The sequence below is a fragment of the Populus alba genome, chromosome 16 (assembly GCF_005239225.2).
Source record: "Populus alba chromosome 16, ASM523922v2, whole genome shotgun sequence".
Taxonomy (NCBI): domain Eukaryota; kingdom Viridiplantae; phylum Streptophyta; class Magnoliopsida; order Malpighiales; family Salicaceae; genus Populus; species Populus alba.
Genome location: NC_133299.1, coordinates 12,432,895 through 12,459,473, shown reverse-complemented (window position 1 = coordinate 12,459,473; position 26,579 = coordinate 12,432,895). Strand labels below are relative to the sequence as shown.

Below are 26,579 nucleotides of genomic sequence, written 5' to 3'. Positions count from 1 at the left end.
TTGAATACGACTTCGCAATCACTTAGGTGGTAAAAAAAAAAAAACCAACTAAAAGATAATGTGTCATCTATTATATATAAAATAAATATGATAAATAACTTGTTGTCTATCAATTCAAAAAAAATAAAATAAAGAACATGTATATGGCCTGACCTTCTAAGCTCATGCATGCCTAGCTTTTTGCTTAAATATTTTTTAATTTTGTATTTTTTTTGGATAAAAAAATCTCGAGTAAATTTTTTTTTAAAAAATTAATTAATTTTATGATTATTCTATTATTTTTAAGAAGATAATGATTTTTTTTTTATAATGATATTATAGATTGCTTTATGAATAATTATATGTTAACATGATATGCATAATTTTTTAAATAATTCGCTCATTAATATTGAATAAGAATAAAATATCTATTTTTTTAAAAAAATTTCTTTTTGTATATACTGAAATTTATTGTTCTCACATTTGTTTTTTTTATATAGGTGCATAAAAATGATGGATTCATGATTTTATTTATTTTTAATTGAAAATTATTTTCATGATCATAATAAGTTCTTACTTAAGAAATAATGCTTCTCATAAAAAAAATGTTTTCATAAATAAAATACATAAATAAAAAATTATGTTTTTGATTAAAATAAAATGAAATTGTTTTGAAAAAAAAAGAAGTCAAATTCGTTTTTAATCAAAGTGACCGAATTACTTAGATCAGATTGAATGAATTCTTATCCTATTTAATTTAAGACCCAATCTAAACTATAAACCGAGTTTAATAACACTGCTAAAACAATCATTATAACATTTCACATACAACTAACTAGTGTTAAATAATCATTAAGGAGGTCATCTTACTGTATAGGCTATCGTTCCCTCATTCACTAAGCATTGTTAGTATAGGGGAATAGTGCAGGGTGTAAAAATACACTTTAGTGGATGAGTTTTTATTTTTGCTTATTTAGTTTTATATTTTTATGTTTCAATTCTCAAACTTCATATTCATTATGTTTTAGTACACTATTTACCCACTCATAAAAGCATTGTTATTGTAGAGGAATAGTGTAGGGTGTCAAGTGCACATTAGTCCCTGCATTTTTAATTTTTTTTGTACTTGGATTCTGTAGTTTTATGTTTGACTCTCAAACTTTATCTTCGTAACTCAAAGGAATTGTTCCTTTAGGAGAATAGTGCAGCGTGTCAAAACTCAAAACACACTTAGTGGATGAAGTTTTTATTTTTTCACATTTAGTCCATGTAGTTTCATGTTTTTATGTTTCAATCCTCAAACTTCATTTTCATCATGTTTTAGTCCACTATTTCCCACTTGCAAAAGCATTGTCATTGTAGATGAATAATGTAGCGTGTCAAATACACATTAGTCCTTGGATTCTTGATTTTTCACCCCTAGGGTAATGCATGCGACACCTCCCAACATTCAAAAATAGCCATTCCATCGTTTCATTGAAAGCGCCGCCGTGTTCTCTTCCTGGTGATGTGACGCTTGTTTTAGTTGTTGCCCGAGTTTGGGGAAGATGAGTCTTTCCCCCCTCCTTTGCTCTCCCTCCTCCCTTAAAAATTACATCTTGGCCCTTCAAGTTGTTGATATTTCAACTTCAGTTTTTATTCTTTTGATTTCTAATTTTTGGTCTTGGTCATTTTATAAAAGTTTTATTTATTTTTAATTTTATCCTTCAATTTAAATTTATCAAATATTATATTCTCTAACGTGGTTCTTATTATTTGGATTTCTAATTTTTATCTTTGGCTATTCTGTACAAGTTTTAGTGGTTTTTAATTTTATCTTTCAATTTAAATTGATGATATTATTTTTTTTAATTTGTCCTTATTATTTTGATTTCTAATTTTTTATTGGTCTTTTTAAATTTTTTTTTTAATTTCACCATTTTATCTCAATATTTTTATATTATTTTTTATTCTCATTCCATTTATTTTTTTTTCTTTTACTACATTGAATCTTTTTCAATTTCACTTTTCAATTACATATAAAATTTATTTTGTATTTTAATCTTAATTCTCATTCTTTTAAATGTTATGTTTTTTAAATCTTTTAATATAATTAAAATTCTTTATCCAAATTTATCTTTTAATATTTGATTGATTGAAAATTAAACTTTATGATTTTTTTTCAAATTAGATGCTTTAAGTTTAATAACTTGAGTCATGAGTTTTTTTTTTTAAATAAAAGGTTTTATAATCCTTTTTTATTAGGTTATTTGAATCTTATAATTTGAGTTGCCGGTTTAACGAAATATCCTGAATTGACTTGATTATAATTACTAGAATTACAAGTTTTTCATGACTTTTTTCATGTTATTATTTTACAAATTTTGGTGTGTTTGGGATTGAGGTAGTGGTGGTGGTTCAAAGTGTTTTTCACTTAAAAACACATTAAAATAATTATTTTTATTTTTTAAATTATTTTTGACATCAATATATTAAAATAATTTTTTTTAAAATAAAATATTATTTTAAATAAAAAATATTTAAAATTTAAAAAAACAAAATTTACCTATTTCCAAACACACTCTCATCTCATTACATAAATATTTATTTTTTTTAAAAATCCAACGCCACAGCGAAGCACGAATACAAAAATCTATTACCCACAGTTATTATATACGTTATACACTAGTGGAAGAGTAAAAAACAAAAGAGCTGAAAAGATAGAAAGCTAGGGGCGGTCTGACGCTTTTAGGCTGGATGCTGAGGCCACCAACCGCATCTTTTGACAGTCTTCCATTGCATCGATGATACATCAGACATACTAGTCCTAAATTGGATCGAACCTCCCTGATCACCTGAATGAACAATTCAATACAAAAGAAAAGAAAAGGGTACATTACTAGTATATAAAAAGGCTAAGAGGACCTTTTATTTCTCTCTTTTTTGAACATCATCTCAAAAATACCTGTTTTTGGTTTCTTTATTTCTTTTGGTGTTTAGAGATCTGAAACCGGATTCTATCTAAATGGGTTCATCCAGTCGATTGTTTAACAGACAAAGAACTGTTCATGAGATCTTTGGAGGAGGTTTTGGTAAGTGACTTTTTGATCCTTTCTCGATGATGATGATTCATATCTGCTTCATCAATTCCTAGCATTAACTGCACTTGATTCCATTGGTGCAGTGGATAGACTTTTTATTTGTTTTCAGCTATTTAATTCTGTGAAGCCCTTTTCTTGTTTTGTTATCTTCGTAATTAAGGATTATAGATACTTCTTTGCTTCAATGGGTGTTATAATTTTTCTGTCAGTGGTTTTACTTGGTATATCTTTTGTTTAACAGTGGCGGATGTGATACTGTGGAGGCAAATGAATATTACAATTGGGATACTTCTAGTTACTCTATCTTCTTGGGTGGTGTTTGAGAGATCCGGTTACACTCTTCTATCACTTGTTTCTAGTGTTCTCCTCCTCCTTGCTGTCATTCTCTTTCTCTGGGCCAAATCTGCTGCAATTCTTAATCGGTACCTTCCAATCAAATTTTGATTCTTAATCATGATTAAAGGTTATATGGTGCCAGTTAATTCTGACCGATTTGAATATTCAACAATTAAAGAAGATCGATTGCAAAAAATGTGGTATTTAGCATGCATTAAAACATTTTTTCAGACTTTTTCCTTGAGCTCTTTTACAATGCCGCTTCTCTGATGTCCAGTTAAGTGATAAGAAATCTTAGGATTCACTCTGAGCGATTGAAAGAACTAGGCTTAATTAGGTGAATTCAGTCAGCCAAGGTTGGCATCAGTCCAGTGGATAGATGGCTATAAATCTTTATATGTTGGATGTTAACCCATAAATTGACTCCAGAATTAGTCGCCCGCATACATTTTCTCTTTTGTCAATAGCAGAAAGCATGTCAGATGAAACCGATCAGGAGTTATTTTCTCCTAAGCAAATGGCATATGTATGATTTTGCAGAAATACTTTCGAGGGAATGCCATTGTTGTTTCTGGATTTATGCTGGCCTATGAGAGTGATTCTCTTTAGAAGCTGCAGTTACTTCTGCCATTCATTTCGGCAAATTAACGCATCTATAATAAATTTACCACCAAAATGATATAATGACACTACCATTTTTTTCTATACAAATAACAAAATCATGATAATTCTGCATCCCGATCCTCTTAACATCTACAGGTGAACTTCTCCTAAATCATCCCTTTAATGGAAGGAGAATGAGGACTATCAGTTTTTCAATTGAGTAATAATGAGTTTCCTAGATTTAATTTTCCAGTTTTAGAAAACTTGATGCTTTAATTGGATTTTTTCCCATTGACCAGACCTGCTCCACCTTTACCACGGTTGCATCTGTCCGAAGAAACAGTGACTGAGGTTGCTTTTTTGATCCGCACTCGCTTGAATGCTTTGCTCTCAATTTCCCAGGACATTGCCTTGGGTAAGGATACAAAGTTGTTCTTGAAGGTAGCTGCATACCTGTTGCTGATATCTGTTGTTGGTGGCTTAACTGATTTTCTTACTCTGGGCTACGCCAGTAAGTTCACATCCTTTCTTCAAATATGTTCCTTATTTCCGAATCAAATTGAAAGAGAAAAAGAAATGACATTGTCCTTAGTACAAGGATGGACACTTTGAAAAAGTGTGCATTCTTCATGTTCTCTCTATCTTTGTTCTCCCGCTATCTCTAAATACACATTTTTATGACAGGCCTTCTGATCGTTCTGACAATTCCAGCGCTATATGAGAAATATGAAGATTATCTTGATAGATATGCAGGGATGGTGTTCAAGAAATCACACCAATTGTATCTGAAAGTTGATGTTGAGTGTATTGGCAGAGTCCAAAATTGGATTCTGGAGAGGCAGAAACTAAGTTGATTATCATTCTTCTTCTTATGGGATTTGTTATGTTTTGTGAGGTAAGGTGCCGAGGAGTGCTGAGGGTGGGCACCATCATCTACGAGCTTTGGGTGTGGAAGATTGCTCTTTTTTGTTTTGGTCCTTTTTTGAAACAATTTCTTTCCTCTTTGTACCTTCATTCCTAGCCGGAGTTTCTCAGCATCAATTGGAGCAGAAGAGACCCTGTATATCTCAGAAGGCAATATGGCTTTTTTGCACTCATGCTACAACACTTCAATATATATTCTCCCCTTTTTTTATATATTTATTTTTGTGTTAGCACTAACTTCACCAACCACTATTGGCTTCACAAAGAAAAACCATTTCTTCAGGCCGTGTTTCGAGTCCAAAAGCTTCTTCAGAGGCAAAAAACCTCTACTCCTGCTTTTGATGACCAATTGCATGTGTTGGCTATGGAGTTGGCGCAAAACTGCAGCCCCAAGCACAACCACAACCAGCGGCGGACACCAACCTCTTCATCAATTGTACACTAATTAATAACTTGTAACTCCACGCACCACAAGATACCTGAAACAGAACTCTCAGGGTCTATAAATAACTCTAGTTACCATAGACTTCCAAGAACGACTCCGGTGCTTGGCTGGGATTTCATCGAAGAAGCACTCTGGTTCCTTACCAATATAGGAAATCGGGCCTAATTACTTATTTGATGTAAAGGAAAACCACATCAATAATGGAGAGCTCTCTTCTATGGTTCCTTGACATTATAGGAAAAGCTTTCCTTTTTAACGAATTGCCCAAGTTTTTCCTACTGTTTATTCTGCCAACAATTCTCCTTGAGCAAAGGACTGCGCGGAAGAAGAGACATGGAGACTAGCAAGTCTAGAGGAAATGATAACAGTCGGTGTAACAATTCTCTCTTCGACTAGAAAGTATAGAAAACCATTATTGATATAACAAATATTTCTCTTATTCTCTCTCTCTCTCCCTCTCTCTAAATGTATATGTGATAAATGTGTCATGCTACCATAGTTTTATTCCATTAAGAGACAAAGTAAGAAGAAGAATTTGGGTAAAAAGTAATAATCATGATGGACACTATTAGCAACTGGTTCGATAAGTTTTCTTCGAACATTAAACCCTTTTTTAATTTTTGTTTTTAATTTTCTTTGCCAAAAAATAGTTAGTAATTTTATGAATCGATCTTGAGGTTACAATTGGGGATGTTGGCGCCATGTTCTCCGTCTTTTCTAGGGTTCTGCTCTTGTTTTTTTTTTTTTTTTTTCAAGTAGAAAGTAGAAACTATGAAAACCATACTTAGTCTTTATGCAGCCATGATGAATTTAATATGTGATTTTTTTAAGTAAAATTTTTTTTAAATTTAAAAATTTATATAGATTTATATTATTTTATGCTATTAATTAGATAATTAAATTTTAATTAGAATAGAAAATGACGGTGATAAGATTTAAACTCGTAACTGTTTAATTATCAAAGTTTTGATATTAATCAAAGAACCATTTTAATCTATTTATATAGATTTATATTATTTTTATGCTATTAATTAGATAATTAAATTTTAATTAGAATAGAGAATGACGATGGTAAAATTTAAACTCGTAACTATTTGGTCATTAAGATTTTGATATTGATCAAAAACCATTTTAATTTAATAACTTAAATTATTTAGTAAGTTTTCATAATATAATTTATAAAATTTTTCAGGAAAGAAAGAAGCAGTTTCAAATCATTTTTTGTGTTGCATCAATCCACAAAAGGATATTTCTAAAAACGTGTATAAAGAAGCTCCACGAGTAGTGCATTCCAATGAAACAAGAACTTGTTTCAATCAAATGAGTCAAGGTCATAATTCTACTATAGAAGAAGTTACCGAAAAAATGTTCAGGCGTGTGTGGGGAAGCTTAAGAACATTTTGAAGAAAATGGGAGGATTATATATATACATATATATTATTGTGATTCTTAATTTAAGCATAATATAACGATCTCGTTTTTTGATTAATTTATTTACATTATTGGGCATGCATGTCCATTTTATGAGCACATAAAGGTTTCTTTTGAATTATCACCCCCAAATCTTTTTGGATTTCGCAATCCCTTTTGTTACTCAAGCACGATATTATCCATATAGACATATTTTGGTGGATAGTTATTAATATTAAAAGAGATGAGGAGCTAAATATTAAGAAATACAAAGATAATCTAATTTTCTTTTTTTTTTTAAATTCACGTGGGGTGTTCTGGGCTAGCTTGCGCGCACCTCGACTAATTCTCATGAGCCCTAAATTAACGATCAGGTAAATCTTTAATAGCTATCAATATTAGCAACCATAGGGACTAAACCTGAGATTATAGAAAAAGCAAATCCCTTAATTCAAAGTTCTTATCACTGAGCCACCTGCTAGATAGTTGATCCAATTTGCTCTTAGTTTAAATTTGAAAAAAGAGAGAAATTCGATTAATATCATAATATAGAGTTCAGGTCAATTGAGTTGACTCACAATTAGCAAGTCCAATAACCAAGCCCAAGGTTCAGGTCGAGCTGGGATGAGATTCAAAATAGTGGTAGGAACATCGTAGAATGAATGGATTTACTTGAAATGAAAAAAGTCTCGAATTTAAGAATTTTTTATATCCGATATTACCTGTAGTATGTAGCCAGTGAATTTATCACTCCGATCATTTTTAGTAGTAGCGGCCACATTCCAAGTGAAGAGATCTCACCTCTTCCATTTCCTCTCCTCTTTCCTGCCGGCTAAAAAATAATTTATACATTTTAGCGAGGTAGTTTTGACAATAGAAAAAGAAAAATGGTTTTTAAAATAAAAGTTGTAAGCAAGTGGTTGGGATTATTTTAATATTTTAAATCAATTGTTGATATTAAATCTTAAAAAAAGAATGAAACAACGAAGATCCTGTAGATATTTATATTGAATTCTGTTCTTTTATTGATTAAATCAAATCCAATTTTCTAAATTTTACAACAATATTTATTGTTGTTGTCTTGTGTGATTAGCATTGAATAAAGTAATTAAGAGTTCATATCAAAGGCAAGAAAATATATTACAAGGATGAGGGGGAAACGATGTCAGCAGAAGTGAGTACTCAAGCCTTTGTGGTGCGTTCTTCAATGCCTATATTATAACATTAAGACATTGTATTTCTCCTCGAGTGAAGGTTTTAAAATTTAGTAGCAATCGATTCAACATTCTAATGTTCGAACACATATATAAGAAATAGATTTTGATTTCAATTCTTTTCGCATAATTTTTATTATTTATATAAAAAAAATTATATCTAAAAAAATTAATAAACATACTTTTTATTTATTAAATAATTCTTGTAGTAATTATTTTCATAAATTTGTTTTTGTGCTTTCTATATTTTTAATAGAATATCAACACACAAAAAAAAAACCTAAAAAAGAGGTTAATTCATCATTAACCTTTTACAAAATAATATATATTTTTAATTTTATATTTTAATATTGTGTTTACTGGAGATTGAGCTTCATAATTTGTTTCAATTTGATTTTTATGAAGTTATCTTATTTACATGATCCAAGTCACGAGTTTAATGTGTTAATTTATATTACTCAAGCCTAAAAGGCACTGGGCATGGGCTGATCGCCTGGCTCAGGTGTGCTCCCTAAGCCCACAAGGTGCTAGGCACACGATAACACATGGGCTTAGATATGTTGCTCGAGCTTAAAGGGCGCTAGGTGTGAGCCCAATGCCTAGGCTTAGACGTGTTGCCCAAGTCCACAAGGTGTGGAGACACACACCTAGTGCTTGGGCTCCGACATCATGCCCAGGCTTCCAAGGATGTTTGATATAGGCCTAATAATTGGGCCCATGATTATGATTTAGGTCCAATCCATGTTTTCAAAATGCAAATTGAGTTTGGGCTAACTAAGAATATTTTTCTAAAAAATATCAATAAACTTTGGTCCATCAACAGCCCTCAAGTCCTTGTGGTATTTTTACGAAGACACTTAAGAATATATTTGTTTTCTTTAACAGGGTCCTTAATATTTCTCGGTATAAGAAAATCAGGGTTATTTCAAAACATTTCACCGGATTACTTGCGTGTGATGTGGCATTGTAATTGAAATAATGCTCATCTTAATTGGAAAAATAGCTGGGGGAACACTTTATGACAGTATAGGACATCATCAACTAAACATACCCAACTCCTTGCCAAATTAACATAATAGCTTATTTCTGTTGGAAAGTATTTCCCTGGTTAGTAGGTAATTCCTTACAGATTTTCTCTAATCCTTGCCAAGGGTGATTAGGGCGGTCATTAGTCTTTCTTCCCCCATACTTGGCTTCTTTAAAGTTTCAATCCATACATCCATATAGAACTTTACTGAATTAGAACTTGCAAGTTTAAACAAAAGGTATGCCTGCTTGTTATCTTTCCTTGGTATATGGATAATGGTGATTTCCTTGCCTTCATTTTTTTTAGAGAAATAATCTTGGACTTTTGTAAGGATACTTGAGCATAATGGGTTCTCTAACCTCATAAATCCCTTTATATTGGCCAACAATCAACTAAGAGTCGTTATGACTATGAAGGGGTAAGCATTTAAAGCCTTTGCAAGTCCCAATCCTACTAAAAGGGATTCATATTCTAATACATTGTTAGTAATTAGGAACTTAAAATGGACTCCATATTCAAAATCTTATCCCTCTAGACTTGTGAGCACTATATTGAAGGACCACACATCTTAGTATTGAAGGACTCATCCATATAACTTCCATGTAGGGATTGTCAGGGTAGGTTTTGAGGAAATTGTTGGCTCAATAAGTGGTGTTTGAAAGCTTGCTAGAGATTTTGATTAATAGAGTATGATCTCCTTAAAGGAGTATTCAACAATAAAGTCTACTAGTATTTATCCCTTTATAGTCAACCTTTTTTAGTATTAGAACTCCCCCAACTCAATTTCCCACCTCATTAAGAATCCTGACATATTAGGCTTGTGAAGAACTTGTCAAAAAGGTTGATTTATCAAAACTATGATCTGGTAAGCTTTGAAGCAAAGCTTTAACATTTTTTATACATGAATGAAGTCCTAGGCTATCTTCTCTACTTTCAAATATCTTGTCCCAGCTTCTTGAAGGATCTTGCTAGAGTAATAAACCGGATGCTAAATTTCATCCTCCTTTCTTTCTAGCACTATGCTAATAGCTAAGTTTATTATACCTAAGTAGAGAAAAAGGTTCTCATATGTTCTTAGTTATAATAAAACCTTGAGAGATAAAAGGTAGAATTTAAGTCCTTTGAAGGCCTCCTGACACTCAGATGTCCATTCAAAGCTATAAGTATTTCTTAAATTTTTGAAGAATGGCAAGTTGTGCTCCTTAAAACAACCAATAAATTTATTGAGGGCGGTCGAACTCCTCATGAGGCGTTGAAATTCCTCTATTAATTACGAGAGAGTCATGTTCAGTATGGCTTGAATTTTTTCGGGATTGGACTTTATCCCCTTGCTACTCAATAGGAATCCCAAAAGCTTTCCTCCCTTAATGGAAAATACACGTTTAAAAATATTAAGCTTTATTTGATATTGGTTTAGTATAGAGAAAACCTCTTCTTAATCTAGAAGATGTTTCTCAAACATCATACTCCTTACCAACATATCATCTACATACTCTTCTGTAATCCCTCTTAATTGATCCTTGAACACCTTATTTACCATTCACTAGTAGGTGGCTCCGATATTCTTTAGTCCAAAAGGTATGACTTTGTAACAAAATATCCCTTCATCGATTATGAGTGATGTCTTCTCTTCATCATTCAAATGCATAAGGATTTAATGATACCCAGAGTTAGCATCAAAGGAGCTAAGGGATTCAAAACTTGCAATGAAGTCCACCAATATATCAATTTTAGGGAGATGAAAAATATCTTTTAGGCAAGCCTTGTTCAAGCCCGTAAAGTCTACACACATGCATTATTTGCCAATGCTTTTCTTCACCATAACCATATTTGGCAACCAATCAGGGTACATCACCTCATAATTGAATCTAACAGCGAGTAATTTCTCCACCTCATTTATTATTGTCTTTTTTTCACCCGAAACTCTTTTTTTTTTTTTTTTTTTTTATACATAGGGGAGAAGGTTGGGTTAACCTGTAGTTGATGTGTGGCTACCTTGGGGCTGATCTCGGATGTTTTTGTATGCCTAATGAAAAAACTGATTTTTTAGATTTTAAGGAGCTCTATCAAGGCTTACTCTTGTCTTGGGTCTAAAATGAACCCCTATTTTCATAGTTTCCCTTTCTTTTCTAAGAGGCACATCCTTCAACTATTCAACAACTTTTGTCTTTACTTTTATTTGTTCTTTCTCAAAACCATGTTGATCCACTACCAAGGTTTTCTTGCTTTTTAAACATGAAAAATCATATTGTTTGGAAGACTTTAGTGTTTCTGTACTATAGCTACCCTTTTATGAGTGAGGAATTTCAAGGCTAAGTACTTTGTGTTGATAAGTATATTGATTTAGTGGAGAAGGGGTCTTCTTATAATGACGTTGTAAGCCAAACTCATATTAAAAACCATGAAGGTTTGCTAGAGAATTAGGCATTTGAGGTAGGTGTTGATAGTAATAGGGATCTTTAAGGTGCCCTTCACCGACATGCCTAAACCTGTGATCTTAATGAGAGGAGTTTGTGTATCCTTATTTGTGCTATCACATCACTAGATAGGATATTAATTGCACTGTTGTAATCTACCAACACTCTATGGACATAATGGTTGGACAAAATAGTTGAGATGATCAGAGCATCCTCCTGAGGAAAAATCACTTCGACCCTATCTTTTAGGGTGAATGAGAAGGCTCATGACGTGTGTTTGGTAGATAAGCAATAATAAGGACTTACTTCTCATATTTCTTTTTTTCACTTCTATTATTGCTCCCTACAGAGGTGCCATATAAAATCACATTGATCTCTAGTGGTGCTTGGACTGGCTGGACTCTTCTCTGTATTATTCAATATGGATGTCCCCCTTTATAAACTATTATATATAACCCTTGGCTATTAACCACTTGATCTCTTTCTTCAATGCAAAGTATTGTTCGATACCATCCCTTCATCCTGATGGAACATATAAAATTTTATAGACATGTGGGTGTAAGGAATCATTTTCATTTGCAAGGGATATTGAAAAAATTCTTTACCCTTGATGACGATAAAAACTTCGGTGATGATTGTTTTCAGAGGAGTGGAAAATTTACAATGATATGTTGAACATTAATGAGCCAATTCCCTCGTATTATTCCTTGAGCCTAGGTTCCAACTAAAAGAATGATTAAGCTTAGAAAGTCTATCTTGTTGACTTTTCTTATAAAATCAAGGTGGTTTATGCCACAATACACTGACCTCTTCCATTCATAAATGATTCTTTATATCTTGCTTCACCTAAGTAAGCTTCTATCTGGCATAGTATAAATCTCTCATCATAAAGCACATTCCCAAGGCTTGTTATTTATGGGCTTAGTTGATCTTGATTGTTTTAACTATAACCCAAGGCTTGTTTGGGCTTAATAGTTTCGGTTTTAATCATCTATTTTGGGTCAATTATGTGAGTAAGCCAATTTAGCCCACAAGGGTAGATCCACTAGGGTTTTTATTTTCAAGAGTATAAATATTCTTTGTAATGACAAAATATTAGGACTTGATAATAGTATTGTTGTTGAATTTATTCATCTTGTGTGAGAGAGATTCTTGTATTCTTTGGTTCTCTAATGAATAAATTGACTTATCAAAGATTATTTGATTTCGTGGCGTCTTCCTTATATTTCTCATTCGTGAATATTTATTTTAGGCTGAGGATTTTTATTCCAATAGTGTTGGTGTCTTATAATGGGTTTTTATTGTGTCATACTACTATTAGACCTATTTTAGCTTTTCAGGATTCATTGTTAATCTTATTGTGGGTTGCATGACCTCGTGATTATAAGGTTCGCATCACATGCCCAACTCTTAGGCTCAGGTGTCATATACAAGCCCACATGGGTGTTCAGTATAAGCTTAGAAATTAAGCCCACAACTATGATCAAGGCCCAATCTATGTATTCAAGGCCTAAAATGAGCTTAGGCTAACTAAGAATATTTTTCTAAAAAATGTCAATAAACCTTAGTCCATCAAATAGTTAATCTAATAAGTTCATTAATGGTTGACAAGTATGATGGTCTTAATGATGATCCTGTATATATTTTGTGTGTATCTCACGGGTAACTTTGAAAATCCTCGCTAATCAACTTGGTTTACAGGTGTGGTTCTTGCTATATTACCGTATCCTTTGGTGAGAGTCTTCTAATCTAGGTTGTGGATTTGACAAGTCAACCCAAGTTCACTTGAATTTTTTTTTTCTTTTGTCCCTTTTTAATTGATTTGTTTTTCAATTTCAGCCTTCAATATTTGATTAATTGAGATTTGGGCATCATAATTTATTTTGATTTACTTTCTATGAAATTATTATGGTCTCATGATTCGAGTAGCGGTTTTGGTGGGTTAACTCAGGTTGACTTGGTTTATTTCTTTTTTGTCTTTTTTTTAATTTTTTTTTTTAATTTCATCGTACAAACATTGGGTTGATTAAACACTGAGTTGATTAGGAATTAGGTTTCATAATTTATTTCGATTTGCTTTCTATAAAATTATCAAGATCTCAAACTAGAGTCGCATATTTGATAAGTTAACCCAAGTTATATATTATTATCTCAATACTTAAAAACAAAGATGTCTTGAAATTTCTTTCAAGTCAAACAATATTTTTAAGTCGTCTAGGTTGCATTTAGACTCACCAAGTCAATCAGGTCGTCAACCTTTATATTGTTTAAAATTCTCTTTTTACTAGAAAACACATTAATAATGCTTGAATATTTTTTTTATGTTAAATTTTTTTGATAAAACCTATAACATAGTATTAACTATTATGACTAGGAAGTGGATGGACAGGTAGCAAACAATTGTTCAGATAAATTTGATTTAATCAATTGATAAAGGTTAACATTGTTAACCAACATATACAATGTATCTACAATGGTAAATCATATGTAGGTTAGAAACAATGGTAACAATTTCAGTCTATAAGCAACCCAAGTTCAATCCACTAAGCAAAACGTTTAGTACCCAAGAGGGTGAATGGACAAGTAAACATAATTGAGTACCCGAAAAGATCATCAATCAAATTATTTCAAAACATTTTGATTTTCTATAATCTCCCTTGCAGGACTCCTCATCTAAATAAGAGAAATGACAAAGGGCAGATAGTTAACTTATTGTTCTCGGGACTGCTTCCATCCATCTTCACCATGCATTTTAGCCCTTTCCACCATGTTCAAGCTCGAGATGATTCCAAGCTTCTGACAAATTTCTTAGCCTGGCATGTATAGAAAGAGTAAAGTTTGAGCCACAAAAAGTAATTAGTAAACAAAAGACCGAATGTTTGCCTGCTTAAATTAGTTAAGCAATCGATCAAGCAAGCTTGAAGACACGGGGAAAAAAGACAGACTGGAGGAATTTGAATGCAAGTGCACAGACCAGATTATTAAAAACAAAGTAGAAACAGAGAGAACTAAGCTCTTTAAATGGAGAAACATAATACCACGTGGAGAAAGAATTTGAACAATCTGTACCTGCTCTAAAGTTAGAAACATTATCACATTCCAAGATCCCAGCCTTCCAAAATTTGGAATAAAGCCCTTGTAGAAAGCAAGTGGGCCCTGAATATAACATCAGATTCGATAAGTTTTCCATAGTAAACTTTACTCTGAAAACATATAATAGCTTAGAACGTCCATACAAAACAAATACTTGTTCTTAAAGTTAAAGGCAGAATAATGCTGGCGATGTAAACTAGTTTGCTGGATTTCTTTCATTAAATAATACATAGAAATCCGACAGGTGATCAGTTAACTAATTAATTTTGATTAAGGTATCTATGGAACAGATATGTTAAGTCCATGTCACCATGATTTTAACAACTTTCCTATGTGCTGCTGACAATAGTTAATGATTATTACCATACTTTTAGCGTCCTCGCATTGCTCAAAACATGAAACAAAAAGTGCTAGCACATACTTTATGCTATAACTAGAGGCAAAGTTATTTTTATGTCAATGGCTAGAGAAATAGTTTTCCTTTCTAAGAGAGATATATAAAGTTGAAAGGTAAGCATACATCATTCTTCAAGGTCTTGATGAAACAGTCAAGTGTGTTTTTGTAAGTAGAATCCCCCATCATTCTTGACTTGACCTGCAAAAATAAATTTAAAAAGGGGATAAAAAACAATAGGCATTAAAAGGAGCCATCCTTCTGAAATACTTGACAGGAAAACAATTAACATATTATCAACCCTGATGTTTATCAACAAAAGTTACTAATTGTATCATAGATGCTGGTTAATTTTGAGCGAGAGATAATAGGAGCACAGATTGCATAGGCTATCCTTATCTTATGAAAAACTAGAGAGTTTACAAGGATATGGATGGTTTACCACATCAACTGGGGAACCGATACAAACAGCAAAAAAACCCGCCCCCAGACCAGCAAAAAGATGAGTGACAACGTTGTCTGTGAATCCAGGAATTTTCAAAATTGTCTGCATTGAATTGCAAAATTAGAAGTGGTACAAAACATTCTATGCAATTGAGAGAGAGGGAAAAAAGGCATCAAATTGTTGCATGTTGAGTTCACCTCCTTCACTTGATCATAGCTGGCCAGTTCAGCAGCATTTATAATAGCATTTCTTGCTATATTGGGTCCAATCCCAGTCCAGAGTGCCCCAACTCCTTCCTGAATATTAGAAAACCAAGTAAAAAGAGGTCGACTAATATAAAGGTTATATTTTTAAATTCTCTTTATCCTCGTCTAGATACACAACCTGTCTCAGAATCGTGGAGTATGCATTCAAAGCTCCAGAATAGCGCCTTGGTACACCGGCTGGTAGTTTCCCTTCAGCCTGAAGTCTAACTTTCACAAGATCAGTTGGATTTGCCACAGCGATTCCAACGGCACCTGATTGATGAGACAAGTACATCAACAACACAGAAAGAAAGCAGGCCCTCTGGCAATTGCATCAGAATCAAGAATGGACGTTTTGGTTGACAAGTTTTTCTTTCAAGTTCTTCCAAAACACTGGCAAATCAAGCTCACCGGTAGTAAGTGCAGCAAGAATCTTCTTGGTCAAAGGAACATCTCCAACAAAGTCACTGCCCACATACAAGTTCTTCACCTGACAACCACCATGGATTTTCAAATGTCACGGTAATCAGAAACCAAACAGAACATATAATGAATTAACTATAACTACTTCACAATGAAAGAGCATTTAGAAACCCACAGGTTCATATAACCCAATCCGTAACCCTCCAAACACGCGTTGCCGATGCAATCCAGGTACAATTCCTTTCCAGAGCGCTGCCAAACCTTCTTCCCTTGCAATGGTAGCAACCGTGCCCAACATGCCCCTGTATTTTGGCAAGGCCACTCCATCTCCTGCAACAGCCGACTTTTGTAACTGCAGCCTAACTTTTGCAGTGTCCAATGGAATTGTGCATATCTACATTAATGGATAGTTAGCCTCAATCAATTCTCTTTTCCGAATCTTAAGACTTAGAAATTTACTTGCGTGGGATAATAAATAAAGATACGGAAATCCCAACAATTTAATTTAGCAGTTAAAGCATAGAAACAGCATAATTCAAGATACAATCTGCATGAGAATGACTTCCCAGTACCATTTAATTTTCAACTAACAAATCAAATTAATTTCTGGGGATGATAATATAAAGAAACCAGATTTAAATTAAATGAAAAATGTGATTTTAAAAAAATACTGAAGTTTTTAATATTAAAAACCATTTTTAAACACTCTACTCAACATTATAAAGACGAATTTAACATTAAAAAAACACTTCTAATCAACACACAATTTATTTTTTTAGATCCAGAACTTCAAATTCATGTAAAGAAAGTTTTTATTTGATGGTGATCTTGTTCCGTAATTTGGCCGGTTTGGACATTTTCTTACTCTTCTCTCTTGTTTATATTTATCTTATTTTTCATGATTTTTGCTTTCATATTTGCTAATTTTCTAATATAGAAATTAAGTTAATTAAAATCAACGGTATTAGAAATTAAAATTAAGAAATGTTTGAAAGGCCATTTGGGGAGGGTGGGGGATCAAGTGGTTGTCTTTGTCTTTTATTAAAGGTCAATGTTGGTATTTTAAAAGATGAGTGTAGTTGATTTTAAAAATATTTTTATTTAGAAATTTATTAAAATAATATTTTTATTATTATTTAAAAATTAATTTTGATATCAACATCAATCTAAATATATTAAAAAAAAATTAACTTTTAAAAAACACAATTTTAACTAAATTACAAAATTATGCATAAAAATTGTCCAAGAAACACAAAAACCTAGTTATCTCCGTCTCTACAAGTAAACGTGCTTATGTTAAAGTCGTCTTCGTTTTTTCCTGTTCCGTAACAGTAACTAAAGCAAAGTCGTTAAAAGGACAGATGTGGCTTTCACTAAAACATCATCAGAAGTTTTATTCAGGACCTAATATTTCCTTAAAAAAGATTAGATTAGGCCATAAATCAAATTATTCTAGGCATAAAACATGATCAAATCAAGAAAAACATGACCAGCCAAACAAAGAAACTGGGACTAATTCATTGGAACAGTATAGTTACCTCAGCAAAACATGCAGCAAAAGTACTGCTGGCAAAAGTTCTGGCTAAGGAGATATCGGATTTGCCTTTGGAATCGGCCACCATTTTTGTTGTGGTTTAGCTGGATGGAGCAAGAGATAGAAGATGAGGGCAGTGCAAGGAACAAAGAAAGAGGACTAACTGACTATATTTTGAGGTAGGTGTTGATAGTAATATGGATCTTTAAGGTGCCCTTCACCATCATGCCTAAACCTATGATCTTAATAAGAGGAGTTTATGTATCTTTATTTGTGCCATCACATCACTAAATAAGATATTAATTGCACTGTATAATCTACCAACACTCTATGAATATAATAGTTGAACAAAATAATTGAGATGACTAGAGCATTCTTATAAAGAAAAATTACTTCGACCCCATCTTCTAGGGTGAATGAGAAGGCTCATGCCATGTATTTGGTAGACAAGCAATAACAAGGACTTACTTCTCATATTTCTTTTTTCCACTTCCATTATTGCTCCCTACAGAATTGCCACATAAAATTATATTGATCTTTAGTGGTGTTTGGTTATGCTTGCTGGACTATTCTCTATGTTATTCAATATGAGTGTCCCCCTTTATAAACTATTGTATATAACCCTTGTCTATTAACCACTTGATCTCATTTTTCAAGGCAAAGTATTGTTTGATATCATCCCTTTATCCTAATGGAACACACAAAATTTTATAGACGTGTGGGTGTAAGGAATTATTTTCATTAGTAGGGGATATTAGAAAAATTCTTTACCCTTGATGGTGATAAAAACTTCGATGATAGTTGTGTTCAGAGGAGTGGAAAATTTACAAGGATATGTTGAACATTAATGAGCCAATTCCTTCATATTATTCCTTGAGCCTAGGTTTTATATCTTGCTTCATCTTAAGCAAGCTTCTATCTGGCACAGTATAAATATCTCTTCATAAAGCAAGTTCCCAAGGCTTGTTATTTATGGGCTTAATTGATCTTGGTTGTTTTAACTACAACCCGAGGCTTATTTGGGCTTAATAGTTTCTTTAGGATTTTGGTTTTAATCATCTATTATAAGTCAGTTCTGTGAGTAGGCCAATTTAGCCCATAAAAGTAGATCCATTAGGGTTTTTATTTTCAAAAGTATAAATATTCTTTGTAATGACAAAATATTAGGACTTGATAATACTATTGTCATTGAATTTATTCATCTTGTGTGAGAGAGATTCTTATTCCAATAGTGTTGGTGTCTTAGAATGGGTTTTTTATTGTGTCATACTGCTATTAGACCTATGTTGGCTTTTCAAGATTCATTGTTAATCTTGTTGTGGGTTGCATAATCTCGTGATCATGAGATTCGCATCACATGCCCAACTTTTAGGCTCGGGTAACATGTACAAGCCCATATGGACGTTCAGTATAAGCTTAGAAATTAAGCCCATAACTATGATCAAGGCCCAATCTATGTATTCAAAGCCTAAAATGAGCTTAAGAATATTTTTCTAAAAAATATCAATAAACCTTAGTCCATTAATTGGTTAATCTGATCAGTTCATTAATGGTCGACAAGTGTAATGGTCTTAATAATGATCCCGCATATATTTTGTGTGTATCTCACTGGTAACTTTGAAAATGCTCGTTAATCAACTTGGTTTATAGTTGTGGCTCTTGCTATATTAACTGCATCCTTTGGTGAGAGTCTCATAATCTGGATTGTGAGTTTGATAGGTCAACCCGGATTGACTTGAATTTTTTTTATCTCTTTTTAATTGATTTGTTTTTCAATTTCATCATTCAATATTGGGTTGATTGAGATTTGGGCATCATAATTTATTTTGATTTACTTTCTATAAAATTATTATGATCTCATGATTTGAGTAGCGGTTTTGATGGGTTAACTCGGGTTGACTTGGGTTATTTTTTTATCTTTTTTTTTTTTTAATCTCATCGCACAACATTAGGTTGATTAGACACTAAGTTGATTATGAATTGAGTTTCATAATTTGTTTCAATTTGCTTTCTATTAGATTATTAAGGTCTCATAACCAAGGTCGCATATTTGATAGGTTAACCCAAGTTGATCCATGTTAATTTAATATGTTATTATCTCAATATTTTAAAAAAAAGATGTCTTGAAATTTCTTTCAAGTCAAACAATATTTTTAAGTCGTCCAGGTTGCATTTAGACTCGCCAAGTCAATGGGTCATATTGAATCAACCTTTATATTGTTTAAAATTATCTTTTTATTAGAAAACACGTTAATAATGCTTGAATATTTTTTTTTACGTTAAATGTTTTTGATAAAACCTATAACATATTATTAACTATTATGACTAGGAAGTGGATGGACAGGTAGCAAACAATTGTTCAGATAAATTTGATTTAATCAATTGATAAAGGTTAACATTGTTAACCAACATATACTGTATATGGGAGGATGTTAATAGATAATTCAAAGAAAAACTTGGAGAAGCTCACGTAGATTTTCTTAAATAAAAAAATATTTTCTTGATCTATTTTGTGATATATCCTTGTGAGAAATGGAATTAATGGTAGCATTAGTCCTTGAGGAATTACACTTATGTCATATTAAACCTTGTGGTATCATAAAGGACAATTGACTTTTTATACTTTATATATTGTGTTATCTAATATCCTTCCATCAAAACTTTGTTAACTTTTTTTTTATATGAATTAAGGAAAAATTAGGAGACCCGGGACATAACTTTAAGCTAGTGTTGTCCTTGGCACATTATCTTTTTTCTAATTAAACAATATTTTCTGGCCAATGAATTTATAAGAAGAAAAAGACCTGAATCAACATAATTAACTCAAAAAACTTACGATTTATATCATGAAACTAAGATAACTTCATAAAAAATAAATTAAAATAAATTATAAAATCTAATATTCAATAAATTAAAGGATAAATTTTTTTAAAAAAATTAAGTTCTTTTTTAAAAACACATTTAAGTGTTGAACAATGAAATGTTCAATGTTTTGCCTTTGTACCTTTCATCTCTTTCACTAATAAAGTGCTTAAATTTTGCTTCATTACAAATCTGTTTGGTACTTTTTAAAATATTTTTTAATTAAAAAATACATCAAAATAATTTATTTTTTTTATTTTTAAAATTTATTTTTGATATTAAAACATCAAAATAACTTAAAAAAATTAATTGGAAGCAAAAAAGTTATAAAACGTTTTTACACCAAAAAAAATACAAACAATGCCTATATATTTACTTCATAGCCCCGTGTGACACTTTTATCCACCTTTTTGATAATTCTAATTTTCCCATTCTTTATTTTGATGAATAAAAACAAACAAAAAATAAATCTATCTCCGATGCTAAAGCATATCTAGGTTAGAAACAACGGTAACAATTTCAGTCTATAAGCAACCCAAGTTCAATCCACTAAGCAAAACGATTAGTACCCAAGAGGGTGAATGGACAAGTAAAAATAATTGAGTACCCAAAAAGATCATCAATCAAATTATTTCAAAACATTTTGATTTTCTATAATCTCCCTTGCAGGACTCCTCATCTAGATAAGAGAAATGACAAAGGGCAGATGGTTAACTTATTGTTCTCGGGACTGCTTCCATCTTCTCCACGCATTTTAGCCCTTCCCACCATGTTCAAGCTCGAGATGATTCCAAGCTTCTGACAAATTTCTTAGCCTGACATGTATAAAAAGAGTAAAGTTTGAGCCACAGAAAGTAATTAGTAAACAAAAGACCGAATGTTTGCCTGCTGAAATTAGTTAAGCAATCGATCAAGCAAGCTTGAAGACACGGGGAAAAAAGACAGACTGGAGGAATTTGAATGCGAGTGCACTGACCAGATTATTAAAAACAAAGTAGAAACAGAGAGAACTAAGCTCTTTAAATGGAGAAACATAATACTACGAGGACAAAGAATTTGAACAATCTGTACCTGCTCTAAAGTTAGAAACATTATCACATTCCAAGATCCCAGCCTTCCAAAATTTGGAATAAAGCCCTTGTAGAAAGCAAGTGGGCCCTGAATATAACATCAGATTCGATAAGTTTTCCATAGTAAACTTTACTCTGAAAACATATAATAGCTTAGAACGTCCATACAAAAACAAATACTTGTTCTTAAAGTTAAAGGCAGAATAATGCTGGCGTTGTAAACTAGTTTGCCGGATTTCTTTCATTAAATAATACATAGAAATCCGACAGGTGATCAGTTAACTAATTAATTTTGATTAAGGTATCTATGGAACAGATATGTTAAGTCCATGTCACCATGATTTTAACAACTTTCCTATGTTCTGCTGACAATAGTTAATGATTATTACCATACTTTTAGCGTCCTCGCATTGCTCAAAACATAAAACAAAAAGTGCTAGCACTTACTTTATGCTATAACTAGAGGCAAAGTTATTTTTATGTCAATGGCTAGAGAAATAGTTTTCCTTTCTAAGAGAGATATATAAAGTTGAAAGGTAAGCATACATCATTCTTCAAGGTCTTGATGAAACAGTCAAGTGTGTTTTTGTAAGTAGAATCCCCCATCATTCTTGACTTGACCTGCAAAAATAAATTTAGAAAGGGGATAAAAAACAGTAGGCATTAAAAGGAGCCATCCTTCTGAAATACTTGACACGAAAACAATTAACATATTATCAACCCTGATGTTTATCAACAAAAGTTACTAATTGTATCATAGATGCTGGTTAATTTTGAGCGAGAGAAAATACGAGCACAGATTGCATAGGCTATCCTTATCTTATGAGAAACTAGAGAGTTTATAAGGATATGGATGGTTTACCACATCAACTGGGGAACCGATACAAACAGCAAAAAAACCCGCCCCCAGACCAGCAAAAAGATGAGTGACAACGTTGTCTGTGAATCCAGGAATTTTCAAAATTGTCTGCATTGAATTGTAAAATTAGAAGTGGTACAAAACATTCTATGCAATTGAGAGAGAGAGGGAAAAAAGGCATCAAATTGTTGCATGTTGAGTTCACCTCCTTCACTTGATCATAGCTGGCCAGTTCAGCAGCATTTATAATAGCATTTCTTGCTATATTGGGTCCAATCCCAGTCCAGAGTGCCCCAACTCCTTCCTGAATATTAGAAAACCAAGTAAAAACAGGTCGACTAATATAAAGGTTATATTTTTAAATTCTCTTTATCCTCGTCTAGATACACAACCTGTCTCAGAATCGTGGAGTATGCATTCAAAGCTCCAGAATAGCGCCTTGGTACACCGGCTGGTAGTTTCCCTTCAGCCTGAAGTCTAACTTTCACAAGATCAGTTGGATTTGCCACAGCGATTCCAACGGCACCTGATTGATGAGACAAGTACATCAACAAAACAGAAAGAAGGCAGGCCCTCTGGCAATTGCATCAGAATCAAGAATGGACGTTTTGGTTGACAAGTTTTTCTTTCAAGTTCTTCCAAAACACTGGCAAATCAAGCTCACCGGTAGTAAGTGCAGCAAGAATCTTCTTGGTCAAAGGAACATCTCCAACAAAGTCACTGCCCACATACAAGTTCTTCACCTGACAACCACCATGGATTTTCAAATGTCACGGTAATCAGAAACCAAACAGAACATATAACGAATTAACTATAACTACTTCACAATGAAAGAGCATTTAGAAACCCACAGGTTCATATAACCCAATCCGTAACCCTCCATACACGCATTGCCGATGCAATCCAGGTACAATTCCTTTCCAGAGCGCTGCCAAACCTTCTTCCCTTGCAATGGTAGCAACCGTGCCCAACATGCCCCTGTATTTTGGCAAGGCCACTCCGTCTCCTGCAACAGCCGACTTTTGTAACTGCAGCCTAACTTTTGCAATGGAATTGTGCATATCTACATTAATGGATAGTCCGAATCTTAAGACTTAGCAATTTATGGAATACGGAAATGTGCAGATAAAGCATAGAAACAGCATAATTCAAGATACAATCTGCATGAGAATGACTTCCTACCATTAATTTTCAACTAACAAATCATTAAATGAAAAATGTGATTTAAAAAATACTAAAGCCTTAAACACTCTACTCAACATTATAAACACGAATTTAACATTAAAAAAACACTTCTAATCAACACACAATTTATTTTTTTAGATCCAGAACTTCAAATTCATGTAAAGAAAGTTTTTATTTGATGGTGATCTTGTTCCGTAATTTGGCCGGTTTGGACATTTTCTTACTCTTCTCTCTTGTTTATATTTATCTTATTTTTCTTGATTTTTGCTTTCATATTTGCTAATTTTCTAATATAGAAATTAAGTTAATTAAAATCAATGCTATTAGAAATTAAAATTAAGAAATGTTTAAAAGGCCATTTGGGGGGTGGGGGGGATCAAGTGGTTGTCTTTGTCTTTTATTAAAGGTCAATGTTGGTATTTTAAAATATGAGTTTAGTTGATTTTCAAATTATTTTTTGTTTAAAATTTATTAAAATAATATTTTTTATTATTTAAAAATTAATTTTGATTCCAACACCAAACTAAAAATATAAAAACAATTAACTTTAAATATAAAATAAATTAACTTTTAAAAAATTAACTAAATTACAAAATTATGCATAAAAATTGTCCAAGAAACACAAAAACCTAGTTATCTCCGTCTCTACAAGTAAACGTGTTCATGTTAAAGTCGTCTTCGTTTTTTCCTGTTCCGTAACAGTAACTAAAGCAAAGTCGTTAAAAGGACAGATGTGGCTTTCACTAAAACATCATCAGAAGTTTTATTCAGGACCTAATATTTCCTTAAAAAAGATTAGATTAGGCCATAAATCAAATTATTCTAGGCATAAAACATGATCAAATCAAGAAAAACATGACCAGCCAAACAAAGAAACTGGGACTAATTCATTGGAACAGTATAGTTACCTCAGCAAAACATGCGGCAAAAGCACTGCTAGCAAAAGTTCCGGCGAAGGAGATATCGGATTTGCCTTTGGAATCGGCCACCATTTTTCTTGTGGTTTAGCTGGGTGGAGCAAGAGACAGATGATGACGAGGGCCGTGAAAGGAAGAAAGAAAAAGGACTAACTGACTATATATATATATATATATATATATATATATATAGAGAGAGAGAGAGAGAGAGAGAGAGAGAGAGAGAGAGTGGGAGAAAAAGGAAAAATGGAGAGCGAATTTTGGGAAAAGTGACCAGAGAATACCACAGGTTGTGCAATTGGATTGGGACTTTTTTTTTTTTTTCTTTGCCTCTCCTGTAAAGTTCCCTTCTGCTCTTCATCGTCATCCCTCATTTATACTTTCGTAACCCCCACAGCGCTACTTGCAACTCGATCGCCTCAGCCTCCCCACTGTGGAAATTCTGTTTTTAACTCCTTAAGTTATTTACATGGAAAAAAGAAAAAAATCGTTTACGTTTTACCACAGGATACCCATGGAGGTATTACAAATACAATGATGTCTTCGCTCATTTCGCTCCTTGATGGATGATCGAAGCCTTTAAGGGTATTTTTATAATTCAAGAGTAACTCTTTGGAGTGAGCTGTAATTTACAATATTTTATGAGGTTGACTGGAGATTATCCAGAATCTCGTGAACGTTAATCCCGAAGGGGCACATGGTGATTTAATTATAAAAAAATAAAATAACTATTGGAATTTATCCTCAATGAATTTCTTGCTTGAAATGGCTTTTTAAATGGGAAAACCAACTCAGCAATGACTAATCAGCAATATCTTTAGAGTAGGATAAGATATATGCGAAGAACAAGATGATCAAAGTTTCTATCCCCATTTCTATATTAATTTCCGTATCTTATATTAGGGGTGATATTTTTATTCGGTTTGTTTTTTATTAAAAATAAATAATTAAATTGAATTAAAAAAAAAACAAAACTGGTTTAAATCGACCGATTTTAATTCGGTTCAGTTTTTTAAGACAAAAACCAGTTCAAATCGATTTGGCTCGGTTTTTTCAGTTTAACCTGGTTTTTTAGATTTAGCTCGGTTTTGGCTATGTTTTTTCCGGTTTTGTTTGGTTTTTGCTCGGTTTTTTTTTTGTTTTGTTCGGTTCGGTATTTTCAGTTTCAAATTTATAAAACCGAAACCAAACTGATCGATTTTTTAAAAATTTTAATTAGGTTTTTTTTACCATTTAATTTTTTCAGTTATTACTTTTTAATTTTCTCAATTTAATTAGTTTGTTTTATTTTTTTACTTAGCCCTATGTTATAGAGTTCCACTTGCGTTGCACGATCATATAATTTTTTTTTCTCTGTTTTATTTAATTATTACGGGATTTCATAATAATTTCTTTAGCAAATCTCAAAAGATGTCACCAATGTATAGGAGATATATCAATTAGGTCACCAACTTTTTTTTTTATCTTGATTAAGTCCCCAATATATGGATAATATCTCAGTCAAATCTCTCCACCAATTGTAACTAACAAAATGTAAACTCATGTATTTTTTTTTCTTTTCATAAAAATGATTGAATATTATAAAAATTCATCGGGTAATATACCACCCTGTATAAATGAACACAAAGCTTATATGTTCTTTGTATAGTATTTTACATCATGTAATGAGAGGAATTTTAATAAATTAATGTGTTTTATTTATGACAGAAGAGAATTCATGTTGGTTTGTAGCGGCTGCTACGTACTTCCATTTTTTATTATACGAAACAACTAAAAAAATCTTATTGAAAATCCATTTATTTATGATAAATGATTGATGGTGGTTGGATTCTAATGGATTTTTTTTTTTTTAACCTTGTCAAAATATAAAGGTTTTTATTTAATTTATTTTTTATTTTTAGTTTGATTCTTTTTTTATTTTATTTTTATCTTTAATTTCAACCCTCATGTTTAGTTAGCATTTTGATAATTTGAAATTTTCTTTGCTATTTTTTAGGTTTTTCTTTCTATAAAGTTAGTCCCAAGCTTATTTTAACAGGTTATAGGTTTTAGAGCTTAACACAGGTTGATTTTTTTTTTTTTAATTCTATTTTTTAATGTTTGATTTATTAGAAATT

The 26,579-nt window shown here is 32.2% G+C and overlaps 2 protein-coding genes and 1 pseudogene across 2 annotated transcripts; 1 reads left to right on the top strand and 2 right to left on the bottom strand.

Moving 5' to 3' along the window:
• Positions 1–2,678: 2,678 nt before the first annotated feature.
• On the top strand, positions 2,679–5,135 carry LOC118037556 (reticulon-like protein B12). Its single transcript, XM_035043550.2, has 5 exons — positions 2,679–2,849; positions 2,959–3,050; positions 3,301–3,481; positions 4,298–4,509; positions 4,683–5,135. The coding sequence occupies exons 2-5, from the start codon at positions 2,984–2,986 to the stop codon at positions 4,850–4,852; spliced, it is 630 nt and encodes a 209-aa protein (XP_034899441.1). The 5' UTR covers positions 2,679–2,849; positions 2,959–2,983; the 3' UTR covers positions 4,853–5,135.
• An 8,855-nt stretch (positions 5,136–13,990) lies between these two features.
• Positions 13,991–25,033, bottom strand: LOC118037553 (mitochondrial uncoupling protein 1). The gene is made up of 10 exons (XM_035043549.2): positions 24,747–25,033; positions 17,574–17,673; positions 16,211–16,429; positions 16,024–16,102; positions 15,752–15,885; positions 15,565–15,663; positions 15,365–15,469; positions 15,049–15,123; positions 14,505–14,591; positions 13,991–14,248 (listed from the first exon to the last, which is right to left on the bottom strand). The coding sequence occupies exons 2-10, from the start codon at positions 17,655–17,657 to the stop codon at positions 14,207–14,209; spliced, it is 924 nt and encodes a 307-aa protein (XP_034899440.1). The 5' UTR covers positions 17,658–17,673; positions 24,747–25,033; the 3' UTR covers positions 13,991–14,206.
• Positions 20,930–24,749, bottom strand: LOC118037555 (mitochondrial uncoupling protein 1-like; annotated as a pseudogene).
• Positions 25,034–26,579: the final 1,546 nt, after the last annotated feature.